At 34.1% G+C, this 14,618-nt stretch overlaps 1 protein-coding gene across 1 annotated transcript in view; it reads right to left on the minus strand.

The window, feature by feature from the left end:
* GPATCH2 (G-patch domain containing 2) overlaps positions 1 to 14,618 on the minus strand; it is a 122,257-nt gene that overhangs the window by 23,237 nt on the left and 84,402 nt on the right. The window contains exons 7-8 of the mRNA XM_027681870.1: positions 12,349 to 12,388; positions 9,141 to 9,211 (exon numbers count right to left, since the gene is read on the minus strand). Coding sequence (XP_027537671.1) covers positions 9,141 to 9,211; positions 12,349 to 12,388 — 111 coding nt within the window. The remainder of the gene's footprint in view (positions 1 to 9,140; positions 9,212 to 12,348; positions 12,389 to 14,618) is intronic.

A 14,618-nucleotide genomic window follows, 5' to 3' on the forward strand; every position in this document is an offset into this window, starting at 1 on the left:
CTCATGTTCATGCAATGGTGAAATGTAGTTTGAAAATAGGTTGCACTAATAAAATACCATCCTGTTACAGGACAATATTGTTCCACAAATTCTAAAGCAAATATTCTTTGGCTTCTTCTTCATCTTGCAACAGCATTGTTGATATTCCAGAGATATGGGATCCAATACAGCTCTGAAGTGACTTGAAAAATATCTTTATGACTTGAGCAGTAAACATGGACTTGAGCAGATACTTTATTGGAAGGACTCAACAGTTTATTCAGCTACACTATTTCTTCCAGATATTTCTGGATACATATTTACTTACCAAGTATGATACTCACTAAATAAACTCAGTATGGGATAAATGTATTTTGTTGAAAAGACTTTAAAAACCACATCTTAAAATTCTGGATTACAGTCATATAGAGTTAGGTTAAATTATTGCAAACATTAGTGTTGTGTTCAAATTCTTTTACTTTTAAAACAGGTATGGGACAAGAAGCTACACTAAAACTCCAAATATGCAATTGTATGCAACAGTAGCTCAAAAATGGAAGAAAGAAAATGCTTTATCAGTTTGGAAGCACTCAACACAACCTGGAAAGCCAATTTCTTTATTCAACTCTGTGCTGGGAAGGTGAGCAAGCATGGCCAACTGGGATGAATTTGGTCCACTATAAGAAACCAGTACTTCAACTAACATAGGTAAACAGTCAGCACAATGTAATGATTTTTAATAAGCCATTCAGACCTTGATCTAGACTAGTGATTCAGAAGCTTTTTGTCACATTACAACCATTGGTCAGTCCTTAAACTACTGCCTTCCAATTGGTTCCAAGAAAATAACAGCTCTGCAGCTGGACGCCAGCATCATTCTCCTCCTCAGTCCCTTTCACTTCCCTATTTTTAATACTGAGTTTAAGAAACAATTCTTCCAATAATCTCATTGTCTGGCCAAGACGGTACACTTATAATTCAGTCAATAATCTGATAAACAAATATGCAATTGTATGCAAGTCAGGATGAGACCCTACAGCTGAGACAGAAAGTTAAGCAAATTATGCTTCCTAACACTCCGCACCCATTTGCTTCGGTTACTGTCAAGCAACTCCATTGAGTACAAGAGGTCTAAATGTGCAGGAGTGAATGCAAAATTTGACTTTCTAATAGCAAAGGAGAGCAGCTAATAGAAAGTTAAAAAAACACTGACTTTTTTGTTTTGGTCCTTTTTAGTTTCTAAACTCTTTAATAGCAAAAGCTTTACTTCTGTCCATCTGCTTTGTCTTAGTAATTAGTAATATCAACACTTGTAAAAATATGCATATAAAGTAGCTGCAGAAAGGCAAAAACAAATCGGAAATTCAAAAATCAGTGTCCTTCGCTTCCTTTTGTCTAAGACAGTTAGTGAGTGTTAGTTTCCAGACAGGCTAAAACGTATTGTTATAATAAATGATCAAAATTTCAAAATATCAACAAAGAAAAACATTAAAATTTTACCTAATTTGAAACAAATTTTCTTCTCTTTCTATCCAAATTTTCTTCTAAACTCTTTGTTTACTTACAGAAAATCAGTCTGAATAGAATTCAGTGTGCCTATGCCTCAGAATTTTAGTGCACCAGAGGATACTGATTTGCATATATGAGATTCAGGGATCCTTTTGAGATTGGTAGGAACTCCATGTAAAAATTGCACAAACAGTTTAACGCGCAATAAAACCAGAGAGAGATAAACCCACCCTTCCTTCATGCATGGCTATTCATCCTTATCCTTATGATATCCAGCTTTCACGTGCCTGTGTGGTGAAACACAGAGACAAAACCAAATTTCTCATGGTGGGGGAGATGATGGGACAAATGAGTGGTGGAAAACCAGACTCCATAACAACCTCCTTGCATTGCAGTGCTGCTTAACCACAGGTAAAACAGTCTGTGGAACTACAATGCTAGTCACTGTGCACAGCTCCTGTTCACACCTTACACAGCAGGAAGGGTCTTCAACTTAACTTTATCCTTATGCTTTTAGTATTTTAACAGGTAAGCTGAGACAAACAAAGCTTGAGCTATGAAGCAAAAACAGAGTAAGAGAGAGAACCTAATGCAGCTGAGTGTGAGAAACAAGCATACCACGTGCTAAAATTTTGGTACTTGAAAGTGAGAAATTTGCTATCAGTTCATTCAGGGGAAAAAAATCAATCCAGATAGTACATCGGGAGAATCCAGAGGTGCATAATTTCTAGAGGTTATCTGATTTTTTATTATACATATTTTTTAAAATCAGGAAAAATTAACTTCCTCTGAGTTAACATACTCATGTGTACCTGGAATTAAATTTTGTATTACAAATTTTCATTATTATTTAGCAGCTTATTTATGTATATTATTATAAAGTATATTAGATTTTAGTGCAAGAACAACAAAATTCAGCTTGTGGTTTTGTACTTAATCAGTTTTGCATTAAAGACGCAAAGAAAATGCTCAGATCACATGGAAAAATGTATTTTCAAAACAGAGCACAGTTCCAAACTTCTGCTACTTTTGTAAAGGTCTCATTATGGAAGTTGAGTTAAAAGGTGATACTTTAAAAACATCTAGTAACTAGACTAAACCAGGTCACTTAGTCAACAGATACTTTAAATCTACTCATGAGCCACTACTGAGGCTTTAAGATTTCCATAAAATCAAAGCATCACATACTGGCTACATTTTGAAAAAACAATCAAACTATCATTGCCCTGTCCTCTCCCAAGCACAAATCTTTTCAGGACCCTAAAAATAAGGCTACAGTATAGAAATCTCAATCAGGAATTGCCCTCTCCCAAAATGGCACCATCTTTTATCCTTCCCAGTGAAGAATAATACCAAACTGAAGGAATAATGTTGTCCCTGAGGGTGACAGCAAGGGAGGAAAGCAATGTGTCCTCAAACATTCACATAATTTAATCTGGAACTGCAAATATTATTAAGCACCAATCATAACAGTACAGTTACTGCTTCACGGCACTCCAAAGAGGAGATAAAACTGCTTAGTTGTTAATTTCTAATGATGTAAACACATTTGGATTTTAATGTTATATCTGAATCTCCTGCATTATTAGCTCTGGGGTTACAAGACATTAACTTACTACCTTTAGTAATTTTACACTTGAATTAAAAAGCATGTTTAATTATTACTTTCTTTGAAAGTATTTTCTTGTTGAGAACATGTGTTCATGTGATGGCAGAAGTGAATCACCTGGTAAAACAGCCATGCATTCCCCTGCTTTACTGCAGTGTGAGTGCATGTCTTCATGTATAATTTTCAAAAACTGTCTGAATTTACCTCCTCTGGTACTGTAATTTCATTCCGCAAAAGCCACATTAAACAATTACAGTTCTTGTAATTAACCAGTAGTCTAATGTACAGTTTTCTTATCCCAATCCATTAACAGCTGCTCAAAAAATGTAGTAATTAATGGTTTCATTTATTTTTGGCAAACCTGCAACTCGACAAATAGTTTTGTATCTGCTGCAAATTAGGACTCTTTCCCAAACAACAGATGACACGGTGGGAAAGAGGGAGCAGGCAGAATCCTTGCACATCTTTGTCTGTTTAGGAGATCAAATAAAGAGCAGCTGTAATGTTATTTGTTACATCTGTGTAAAAAAGTACCATGTTGCCTATCATCAGATGAAAATGAACAAGCGCAGCACAAATGTACAAATAGGGATTTTTCTTTGAAACTGGGAAAGACAGAAAGTTTTAATTTTAACCAAGCAATACTACACTTTTGAAAAGCTCTCATCAGGTTGGGCATCATTTTTCTCTTACAAGCTTTCTTTAAATACTAATTCACATAGAATACTTAGTTATAAGAAGTGAAAATATTTGAGAGTCATCCTCTTGCATTAGCACAAAGCATCTATTTAAACAGGATTGAGAACAACTAGGGAAAGGAGGGAAAGAGACAGTTGCAGAAAACATGGGGAAGTCATAACTAATGTTCTGGGGTTTTACTGACACATCATCATTTAGTAGCATCTACGTACTTCCTTTATGTAATCCTTCTTGTAATACTTCAAGGGTCTGCTTTCCTGAAAGCCTCCTCCACACATGCAAAGACCTGTATTTCAGTCTGTGCTGTTCACCACAGCAGGAAGAGACTTCAAAGGTTTCTTGCCAGCTCAGAATAGAGCAGCAACAGGTGATCATTGTACGACAGGCACACAGTCCTCCTGTCACATTGTAGTAATGGTCAAGTAGGTAGCTCCTCCTGATTTTTAAAGAAATATCAAGCTATGGTCTAGTTTGCAGCCACAAGAACTGGCTAACTAGTTCATGCCAAGCTGCTGGTACATTGATTAAAGTGTTAACACAACATCAGTTACCTGTTTGAAACCTGACTCGTATAATTCTACTCCACCTTGAAATCACTTCCATGAGTATGACTTAGCCTTCTTTCAAACCAGGAATGAACTGAATAGGAATAATAGCTTTATTTTTTTAATTCTTTTAGAGGTCTCTTGGGGAACATTTGCAAGTGGAAAGCCAACACAGAATTAGCAAGATTCGACAAAAAAAAATTGGTAAGCAGTAAAAATTTGGGCACTATTTTCTTTTCAGTTTCTTAATTCATGCATGTATCAAATTATACTTACCATACAGTAAGAAAAAATAAATATGTAGATGAAATAACTCATGATACTTAACAGGAACACACTAAAAAAGAAATATGACACAAGACCACTATGTAAAGAAAATAATTACACAAGTTCAACTTATTCAGAGTCTACTGTTTTCCAACCTGCAATTCTGCTGCTTCCAGATTACAGCATAAATTACCTAGTTATGGTATCAACTGTATCACCGAAGGCAAAATATTAAGTTGTTTAAGTATTCTGGTTATTCTGTCAAATAAAGATAAAAGTACTGCCTTCATAAGGGTATTGTGAGCATAAGTTCATTATGTATTAAGAGGCAGGCAGACAGTTGTGTGATGGAGGTCCCCCATATATTTAACAATGCAATTACATGTTCAAAATCATGTTATAGCAGGTCAGCAAAATACTCTTCAATGCTGTCCCCATTGCTCATCAAAGGAATGTCTTAGCCATAGGAAATCTCCTTTAGGTACAACTCCTTTGTAAAATTTTACAAAAGTGACTTAAGAAAACCGTATTTTACCTCATGATGGGAGCCAGAAAACGGGCACATGATCAGCCAAGGCAGTTCGGCTGCCAAGCAGCAACTTGTTAACTCGCCCGTAACTCAATCATGTTCAATTGTTTGCCCACTGCCTCGGGCTACAGACAGACATTTGGTCTGCTAACAACTGTGCCAGATGAAGACATTACTATCCCAAGCTATTTGTTATCACACATCTGCTGGAGATTATCATCTCCACAGCTCTGCTGGAGGAAGAAATCATGTGAGCACACCCTAATATGGTTTGTACAAAACCAGCCAATTTAATTTAAATAGGTGAGTTGAGCTAACCAGGCTGACTTTGCCTGGAGCACCTTAAAAAATTCAGACAAAAACCCTTCTTTACTGGCAAAAGAATAGAGGATGAAAACAAGCTGCTGGAAGAATTATCTATCACCTTTAAGCAGATTGGGGAGGAGACTGTTCTCATCCTAATGTAGAGAGATAATGTAAACAGAGAACTTTTTCAAGGCTCTAGAGGAGGAATAAATGCAGCTTCTAGAAGAATATTTTTTAGTACTGTTAATAATTTAAATAATGAATGGGAAAACTATATATTTGTAGATTAAATCTTATCTGTGAAGGTAGCATAAATAGATAGGTATATTTAAATGTCTTGAATACAGAAGATCACATGTTGAACTGTATCACTGTAATATAATCTATCCAGGTTCTAAATGCTGTGGCTCAGGACTGTCCCCTTCCTTAACATCTTGTTCATCAGTAGCCATATCAACAGTTCCCTACAAACTGATTATCTTGCCACTAGAAAAAGTTCATGTTAGTTATACAGGATTAGATCATTATTATTAATTTTGACAGAAGAAACCTAATACAAGCAACCCACTACATAGCTCATCCCAGACAGTATTATTCCACCACAAAGAGACAGCTGCAGACCACTGCCATGCTTAGAGCTCCACACCTTTCTGATGTATTTACAGAGTAAATTATTCCACAAGTCACTGATCTAATGTAACATGGGTATTTACATATTGTCTACATGCTGACACAAGAACTGTGTTCAGTCATCCAAAAGGGGTAAGAAAAGTCAAGGTAAGCATAGAAAAATGTGTGTGAGTACGCATCTCATACACATATGAAAAACAGAAAAAATGTCTTCCAGAACAGCAAACAAACAAGAAGTACAGTTACGTGAAAACTATACACTAGACCCACAGAAATTCAGTCTTGCAACAGAAGCAGTTTAGACTGTATGCTGGACAAGTACAATAATTTTATAGAATGTCCAAGACTCATCCACTGCTGCTGTTCTCCCACCACATTTAGCAACAAAGAATAAGACAATATAAGGTCACAGCCACTGCTTTCTAAGTGGGTTACTCATCTGAATTACCTTGAAATGTCCTCTGTAATAGTGTAACACACGCAGGAACTACTTTAGTGTCCATTTAGGAAAACTTCAGATTTTGGTTTGTGAGTAAACATCTCAGTTCAACAGAAGATTTAACTGCATATGCATGTAGTACACTGAAATAATCAAAGATTTACTACAATTTTACTTAATTCTGTAACTCAACCTTTTGATTGGTATCATTGTACTTCAGTGGTTTTTCAAAGTACTTGGACACATGTAAAAAAACTAAATGACAGATTTCCACTTAAAGCTTTTACATGCAGTATTGAAGATGCACATTTCCAGCTGAGGTGATGTTCACCATTTTATTAACTCTGTGAACATTATTAGTTACTAAACCAGTAATTTCTATAGGTATCTTGTTAAGTAGAAACATTTTCCTTCTCTACATTGGCTGGTGAAACTAAGATTAACCCTTTTGATAGAACGGACAATTTAAAACTAGGTCATAACAAAATCAGTCTTCAATATTAATGACTGATAAATCTGACATAAGTCACGAGGCAACAGGAATTTCATTAGTAAGGAACAGAATACCAGAGGAATTGTCTCAAACCAAATGAGGAGCAGTACTTAACATGTGAGGAGATGAACTATGTATGTTGTGTTGTTTCTATATAACTGAAATTCAATCTCTATTTTGGTTGGAACAGCTTCTGGTAAAAAGCAAAATATAAGGTTACAGAACATTTGAACTACAGAAATAAAGTAGTCAACAAGGTATGCTATTGGCCTGAGACAAAAGACGTTTGCACATTATGCAAATTAAATTATTATTTTCAGCAGCTAAACCATAGAAAGAATGTTAAAATTTGCTTAATATATATCTTGTAAATAAGACTTATGCCTTGATATTCTAAGACAGGAGATGGCCTACTAAAACCATGATTTTCATAGCAGTTTCAAGTTTCTATGGTAGGATTTTCTGAAAAAGCAAAAATAATTATTTTGAAATAACCTGATTCACCTGGAGGAAAAATGCCTTTGAAAACAGAGATGATGGTACCAAGAGATGTGAGCAGGAGACCCTGCTGGTTTTAAGGGTAGTAAAGTATGCATCTGAACTGTGGCTTTATCTATGTTGTAATAATAGTTTATGGAAGCCTTACTTTAATATTACAGATATTTTTCAGAAAATGCAAATCTTCAGTCTTGAGTTTCCCACCTATTATTTCTACACAACCTGGTCAGATGTTTATTGGGATAACAGTCTATTAAGGTACTGTTGACTGGACATGAAGAGAGGTTGAGGATCACTTCAGGTATTTAAGGCCATTTTAAAAATCTCTGTTTTAACTGCTTGTGCAGGTACCAATCACCTCCCAAGAGCTTCACTTGTCAGGATAACAAACACCTAAGTTATGATTCTGAATTTCTCAAACTATTTTATATTGCTACAGCATAAAAAAAGATCCTAAAATGACTTTGAATATTATCTGTTTCTTAGTTCTCACTTTATACCCACTTTATACTCTCATGTAAGTAGTCTGATAGCCCATTTATGGTGAAAATTCATATCTAACTTCAAGTAATTCTAAAATTATGAGCCAAAATATTATTTAACAAGTGCACTTGCCAGAAAAGTTATGCAGAAGTTTTAAAAATTTTGTTTAATATAAAAGGTTTAATAGACAAAGATAAGCACAATTTCTAAAGATGAATTGCCAACACAGCACAACCAGTGTCTTAGAGTATGTAACCAGAACTTGTATACGATGAAACAGATTCATATTTAATGTGCACATTTTTGAAAGAAGTATTGGTCTCCCTTTCCAGGTATTCAGCAAGGGAAGTATTTAGCAATACTAAAAACTTAGGGTGATCACATATATACTAAAAGTCAACTGCCTGAAAGAAAACTGTCTCAAGCGGTACCACAGAATTACATGATGATATAAATTCATTACAACTTTTTCAAAAAAGTAACTCGATAGCACATTGTCATCTTTACAGAACAACATAAAAATAGTTTAAGGTGTTGTGGATAGCAAGGGAAGCATTGCTGCAGTTTCTCATTTGAAAAAATGATAGAATTAAAATAATTATTTGCTAGAATAGATTTAGCAGGCAACCTGTACCAAAAAGAAACCTCTCTAGGAACAGACTCCTAGATCAGTGTCTGTAAGTTCAGTGTTGACGTTTTGTCTTTTGAGAGAGAGGAAAGAAGCTGGAGGATAGAATTAGATTTGCTTTTATTAAATCTTCACAATGAAATTTTTATAGTCAAAATATAAGAACAATTTAAGTGTTACAGTATTTATTTTCTTGATTTCACATATGCATAATAGTAATTTTATACATTTCCAGCATTTAACTTACATGCCAGAAGCACAAACCATACTTTGGCATCCATTTAATTCTGATGTTCTAAAGAAATTAAGTTTAGTAAGTGTAGTTGGATATAGTCACCACAAAACTCTAATACTCACAGTTTAGGCAAAGATTATGCCAAAAAAAAGAAATTCTTGAAAATAAAGCATGAAAAAACCCCAGAAGACCTAGGACAATACACCAACAGATTGGTGCCACTTCTTATATAAAGATTTGAGAGTTGAGAAATCAAGAACTGTATTAATGACAGCTGCCACATTAACTTACCTGCTAGCTGTTTTTACAGAGCTGTTCTTCTTGTGTCCTCTCTCCGATCGGTTGTCTCGCAAGAGTTGAAGCTATCAAAGAAAACCCAAACATGTTCAGAACAATCTCACAAGCAATGCTTTTATTTGCTTTTTAGAATAGTTATCCTGACAACGCAACTCCTTCCTCTCTTGAGTAATCTCTCAATAGGTTTCACCCATGACTTTGAAAGTAATAGAATTTTACAATAATAGCTAGCATGTAAATATATATCTACCAATTTAAAATGCCTAAATAATTGAAAAAGTAAAATTAAAGCATTTTCAAAGCATATTAGAAAGCCATGCAATTCAAAATTTCACAATTAATTTATCTGTAAAATTTCACAATTTTCACAATTTCAATTTAAATTTTCAAAGCTGTATAACTAAAAGTGTTGGAGAACATTTAATTTACAAAAAACTATTCAGGTTGGCACTTGCATCTAAGCAGTTATGAAACAGTTATAAACTCTTCTACTAAGCCCCAGGAGCTGTAGTAATTTGAAAGTTGCACAATCAACAAAAAGACAGTATTAGAGCTTCCCCTAATAGTGAGGAAGCAGGAATAATGAAGGATTTGTTTAACTGAAATGGTGACTCAGCTTCTGAAACAAGCTGTGATTTACTTTATTTATTTTTAGACAAATAAAGGAAGACTTTTCAGTCAGAGTCTCTCCAGTGCCCGAAGAGTCTATTTCCAGCATTATGTTTGTCAGATGAGTCAAGTGGCAATAACAGTAAAAAACAACTGTCAAAACGTTATACTAAAGAAATTAAAACTGGACAGTATAAAACCCCCACAAATGTTTCTTGAAACTTATCATATATTGAGGAAAGAATAGAATGAAAGACTGTTTACAAACAAAGTAGGGGCAAATGGACCTAATATTCACAGCAAATACGCTTAAAAATCCTATGGAAATTAGGAAATGATCAATTTTATGACTTCGCCAACCACACCTTAATGTTGTACATGAGAAATGCCATCAGTCTATAAAATTGATTGATCAATTTTTCCCAAACTCTCTAACTCTTCCCTCTTGTATAAGGAATGAATTTTCTTCTTTATTTCAGCTATATAGTTTTCAAATGCAGTGTGCTTTTAAAAGGCACATAAGGTATATATTCTGATACATTTTTGCAAATTAATTTTTTTATTTTATTAACATCAAAGAATTAGAGCACTTACAATTCATATTCAAATGTAGCCACAATGTTTACCAGTATAACAGTCAGACAGTGTGTATGTATTTCATGGTCAAGCCAAGGAGAATAGTTTTATTGTTATCAACATTCTGGTTGATAAATAAATTGTAGTTATAGCATATACAAATGAAGATCACCTGCCGAACTTTAAATGTGTTTAGTTGATTATTCATGTTTTAACATAATAATATCAACTCCAAAAATTAATTAAAACAGAAAGTAGTAAATACATGCAAAGAACAGTTATACACTATGGATCTTCAGAATCTAGTGAGAATTTTAGTGGTTGTCAAAACTGTCATAATTACATTGCACTGTCATTCCCATTTCTTTTATTCTCCTGTCTTAAAAAAAAAAGCATCAATTATACATCTATAATTGATTACATTAGCTTTACTTCACAATTCCTTAGTAATCTGTAAGTTAAGAATTCAGTTGACTTCAGACAAGCTCTGGAAACACAGCTCTTAGAAAAGATGAAAAAAGCACGTAAAATATAAAATTAATTCAAACCTACTATTATCTGAGAAAAATGGATTAATTTGTCATTTTATACCAGCTAAGCAGACATTTCTCACCCTCTCTGCTGACTGGATAGTGCCAGTATGTATGGTGTGCATTAATGTATTTCTCATCATGGAAATTTCCATATTTTTCAGCTTAGTATCTTTTAAAGAAGTAAACAGTACAACTTCAGCTAACTAATCTGTTGAGACAATCAATATTTTAGAAACCCAACTGAAAAAAAATTACTCAAACTCACAGTAACCTAGTTGGTTTTTATATGTTTGTTTCACTCGGAAATGTGTTTCAAAACAATGAGAGTTAAATGTGAATTATGTAAACCTGTCAGTCAGCTGACATATTGCAACATGCTAGAAGTTCACAACCTACAGCTAAAACTAACATGTTTTATTGACTCTGGCACTTTCGGGTAAGTAATATGGCTTGCTCTGGAGTTCAGAAGAAGAGGGGGGAACAGGAAAGATTTAAACTATGACTTATTGGAACTACACGTGTTCATGATGGATCATCCTAAGATGAACCTTCCAAAGACTGTTTAGATTTTATTTCCTTTTAAAATTTCACATCCATTCACATTTGTAAATACACTAGCAAACTGGCACAGATCTTTTTCAACTTAGTTGATTCTGTGAAATCAACTGTGTGATATCAATTTTTTCCAAGTTAAAAAAATAGAACTTTTGTCTTAAATTTCAATGTATTAATGATATATTCAACTACTTTTACTGAATGGTTGAAGTTAACTACACATCTATGAAATGAAATCAGATTTATTTTCGTATTTTATAGTCCTGGACAGTATGTTCTGTTTAGGCCTTACTACCATCCATAAAGATAGATATTCCTCCATGTCTGAAAAAAAGCTAAAGTGCCACGTTGCTAATCAAATATTAAACAAATCTTCACATTCCTTCAACCACATCTCTAGGCTTGGATCTCCTAGGTCCTACGTTCTAGGGGCTCAGCAGATGAAGTAATTTTCACCAATATCTGCACCACGATGGAGATTTAACAGTTCCTTTTTTACTGTTGTGGTCATTGTAACCAATGAAATGCAGAAAAATGGAATTGAAGATCTCCCTGTAGAAGCCTGCCTACTCTTGTCAAAGTGTTTCTTGATTTTGGGAGTGAAATGTTTTGCTTTCCAGCATTTTGAGAAATGCAATATTTGGAGATACTACGATTTGACAAAATAATTAAAAAAAATATCAGGATTTTCATTTAAACTTTAAAACCTCAAAGATACTTCACTGAAACTAAGTGACTAATTAAAGATTTTTAATTAAGAGAATTTTGGAAATGCACTGCTGTTAATATGTTTGCTTACAAGAAAATATGAAATTATACTTGCTTTGATTATAATTTCTCAAAATATTAGCCCACTACCTCTGGAGTAGAGGTAGTTAAAGTTCTTTATACATCTCAAGTAAACTGTTCTTGATCAAAGCAGTTCTTACCTGGCTATGTTCCTTCCTAGCCCCAGGGCTAAACCAGTGACTGTGGGAGAAAAAGAAAAGACAGGTTTAACAATATAACTAACAAAGCACATGCTGTCATATGACCAGCCTGTGCGTGCTTTTGGGTATTTTATTGCCTGCCAGGAAAATATAGCCTTCGGCTATGCTTTATTTTAATGGGATATTTTTATTGAACTCTCTAAGTCTGTTACAGTTTTGAAGGAATGCATCACAGATTTCACTTCTGAGAAGTTACTGGCTTTATAGATAATTATATTTTGTCAAACAAGCTAAAATAATACATAAATGATGGTATTTTAATACTGCTATGCACGTGCTATAAATAAAAGTAATTTATTATTTAGTACTGAAGTGGTAGTTATTAATGATTATAGCTGAGAAGACTTTAACATACTTTGGACTACCTGATAGTTGTTAACATAGTATTTCACAAACTGAGGTCTGAGTTAGAATCTAAAGAGAAATTCCAAGTTTGTAAATTAAGTGGCTTCATATCTCCACACAACTAAAGAATTTTGACTATCAGCAGCCTTACTTCAGATATAAAAATTTGGACTGAGATGTTCACATGAAGGGATGAGAACGTGCCTCTTCCCTCAACAGCAGTAAAAGCACAATAATACTGGTTCACATACGCACTGTGATCACATAGAACTGAACAACCATCTGAATGGAGCCGTAGCAAGAATTATACAAACCTACACACTTGGAAAATGAAAATGAGAAGGGAAAAAACCTAAGGGAGATATCAAGTTACATACAGTATCTACATATTATTCATGTAAGCAAGCAATATGTTTTGGTTAAAGGATAAAATAATTTCGTCCATTACAATATTGCACAAAAAAGAACATCTGCTATTATACTTGTAAGTTCCTCTAGAAGTGCAACCAAAGATTATAAACTTAACCTAGTCATGCTTTTTTTGAAGTAGTGACATTCAATACAGTTTAGTCCTATTCCCCCCTCCAGCCACATAATGATGTTTAAACTTTAATTAGCATACTGAGAAGATGCAGATTCCATGGAACTGTCTTGTCTAAATCACTTTTAATTTTAAGTCACAAATCTGAAAGTCTTGTGGCTTTTTGACACTCAGTTTTTGTGAGTTTGCTGATGAGTAGTCAACCTTCTCATTCTTGTATAAAAGACCAGCTGTCATCAAAACCTCCAAACTGCTTACTCCTTTTTCTACTTTTAACGTGATTAAGGAAAGGGAGTTGGAAATGAAAAAGGACTGGCAACAATGAAATTAAAAGTATACCTGAGATAAGGCAGACATCTATATATTTTGGACATGAAACATTCATCAACTGCACTGAATAGTTCAAAATCTGGCAAAAACAGGGAGATTTCATATACACACAACTTGGATGTTGGCAGGGGAATGAAAAGTACAAAACATCACATTTGCAGATGACTCAACACAGAAGGTCACAAACATCCAGGAGCTGATGAAGATAAGAAATATAATGGCTTAGATCTAAATTCCTCATAGATGAGTGTCTTGTCTCTGATCAGTGTCAACAGCAAACACTCAAGGAGGAGCGGCAAACTGGGGTATCCTCATCCACATAAACTCTTGTGGATTGTGGCAAATCAGTTGATTACAGACTAAATGATTAGTAAAACATATCTCTATTGAAAAAGTATATCAAAGTAATTTGAATGCATCTCATATTTAGATATTAAAAATCTTTCATTAAGAATAAGACCTCTTGTAATGGGAAAGTAATATTCACATCACGCTGATTTTTACAATTTTGTCCATTGACTTAATCACAGTATTATTTATTTGCTTGTTTGTTTTATTAAAATAAACAAAAGTAAACCCCATAAAATACCAGTTGAATTACTTAAGGGTAGAAATAACTTATGAAATCATAACGTCTTGAATTCACACGCACATTATCAAGTTATGGGGTGAAACAGAAGTGGATTAGTATCATAAAACGTTGGTACTAAGGATCTGATGTTTGCAGTATCCCTGCTTTGGCAAGTTTTGTTTTAAACTGTGGATGCTAGGTCTAGTAGCAGTTAGAACATACAAATCCATCCCCAAATATACTATTTCCTCATCATGTATGTCTGTATTTTTAATTTCTGATTTGAGAAGTAAAGGAAACTTTAATGTTCTTATTCTAGTATTTGAAAGAGATAGCCAATATATAATGCTGTTAAATGTTGCCACCTGAAGAGAATAAGAGCATACAGTAATTACATACTAGAATAACTAAAACTGAATTACA

This window comes from Neopelma chrysocephalum, unplaced genomic scaffold, assembly GCF_003984885.1.
Source record: "Neopelma chrysocephalum unplaced genomic scaffold, ASM398488v2 Primary Assembly neopelma1_61b, whole genome shotgun sequence".
Taxonomy (NCBI): domain Eukaryota; kingdom Metazoa; phylum Chordata; class Aves; order Passeriformes; family Pipridae; genus Neopelma; species Neopelma chrysocephalum.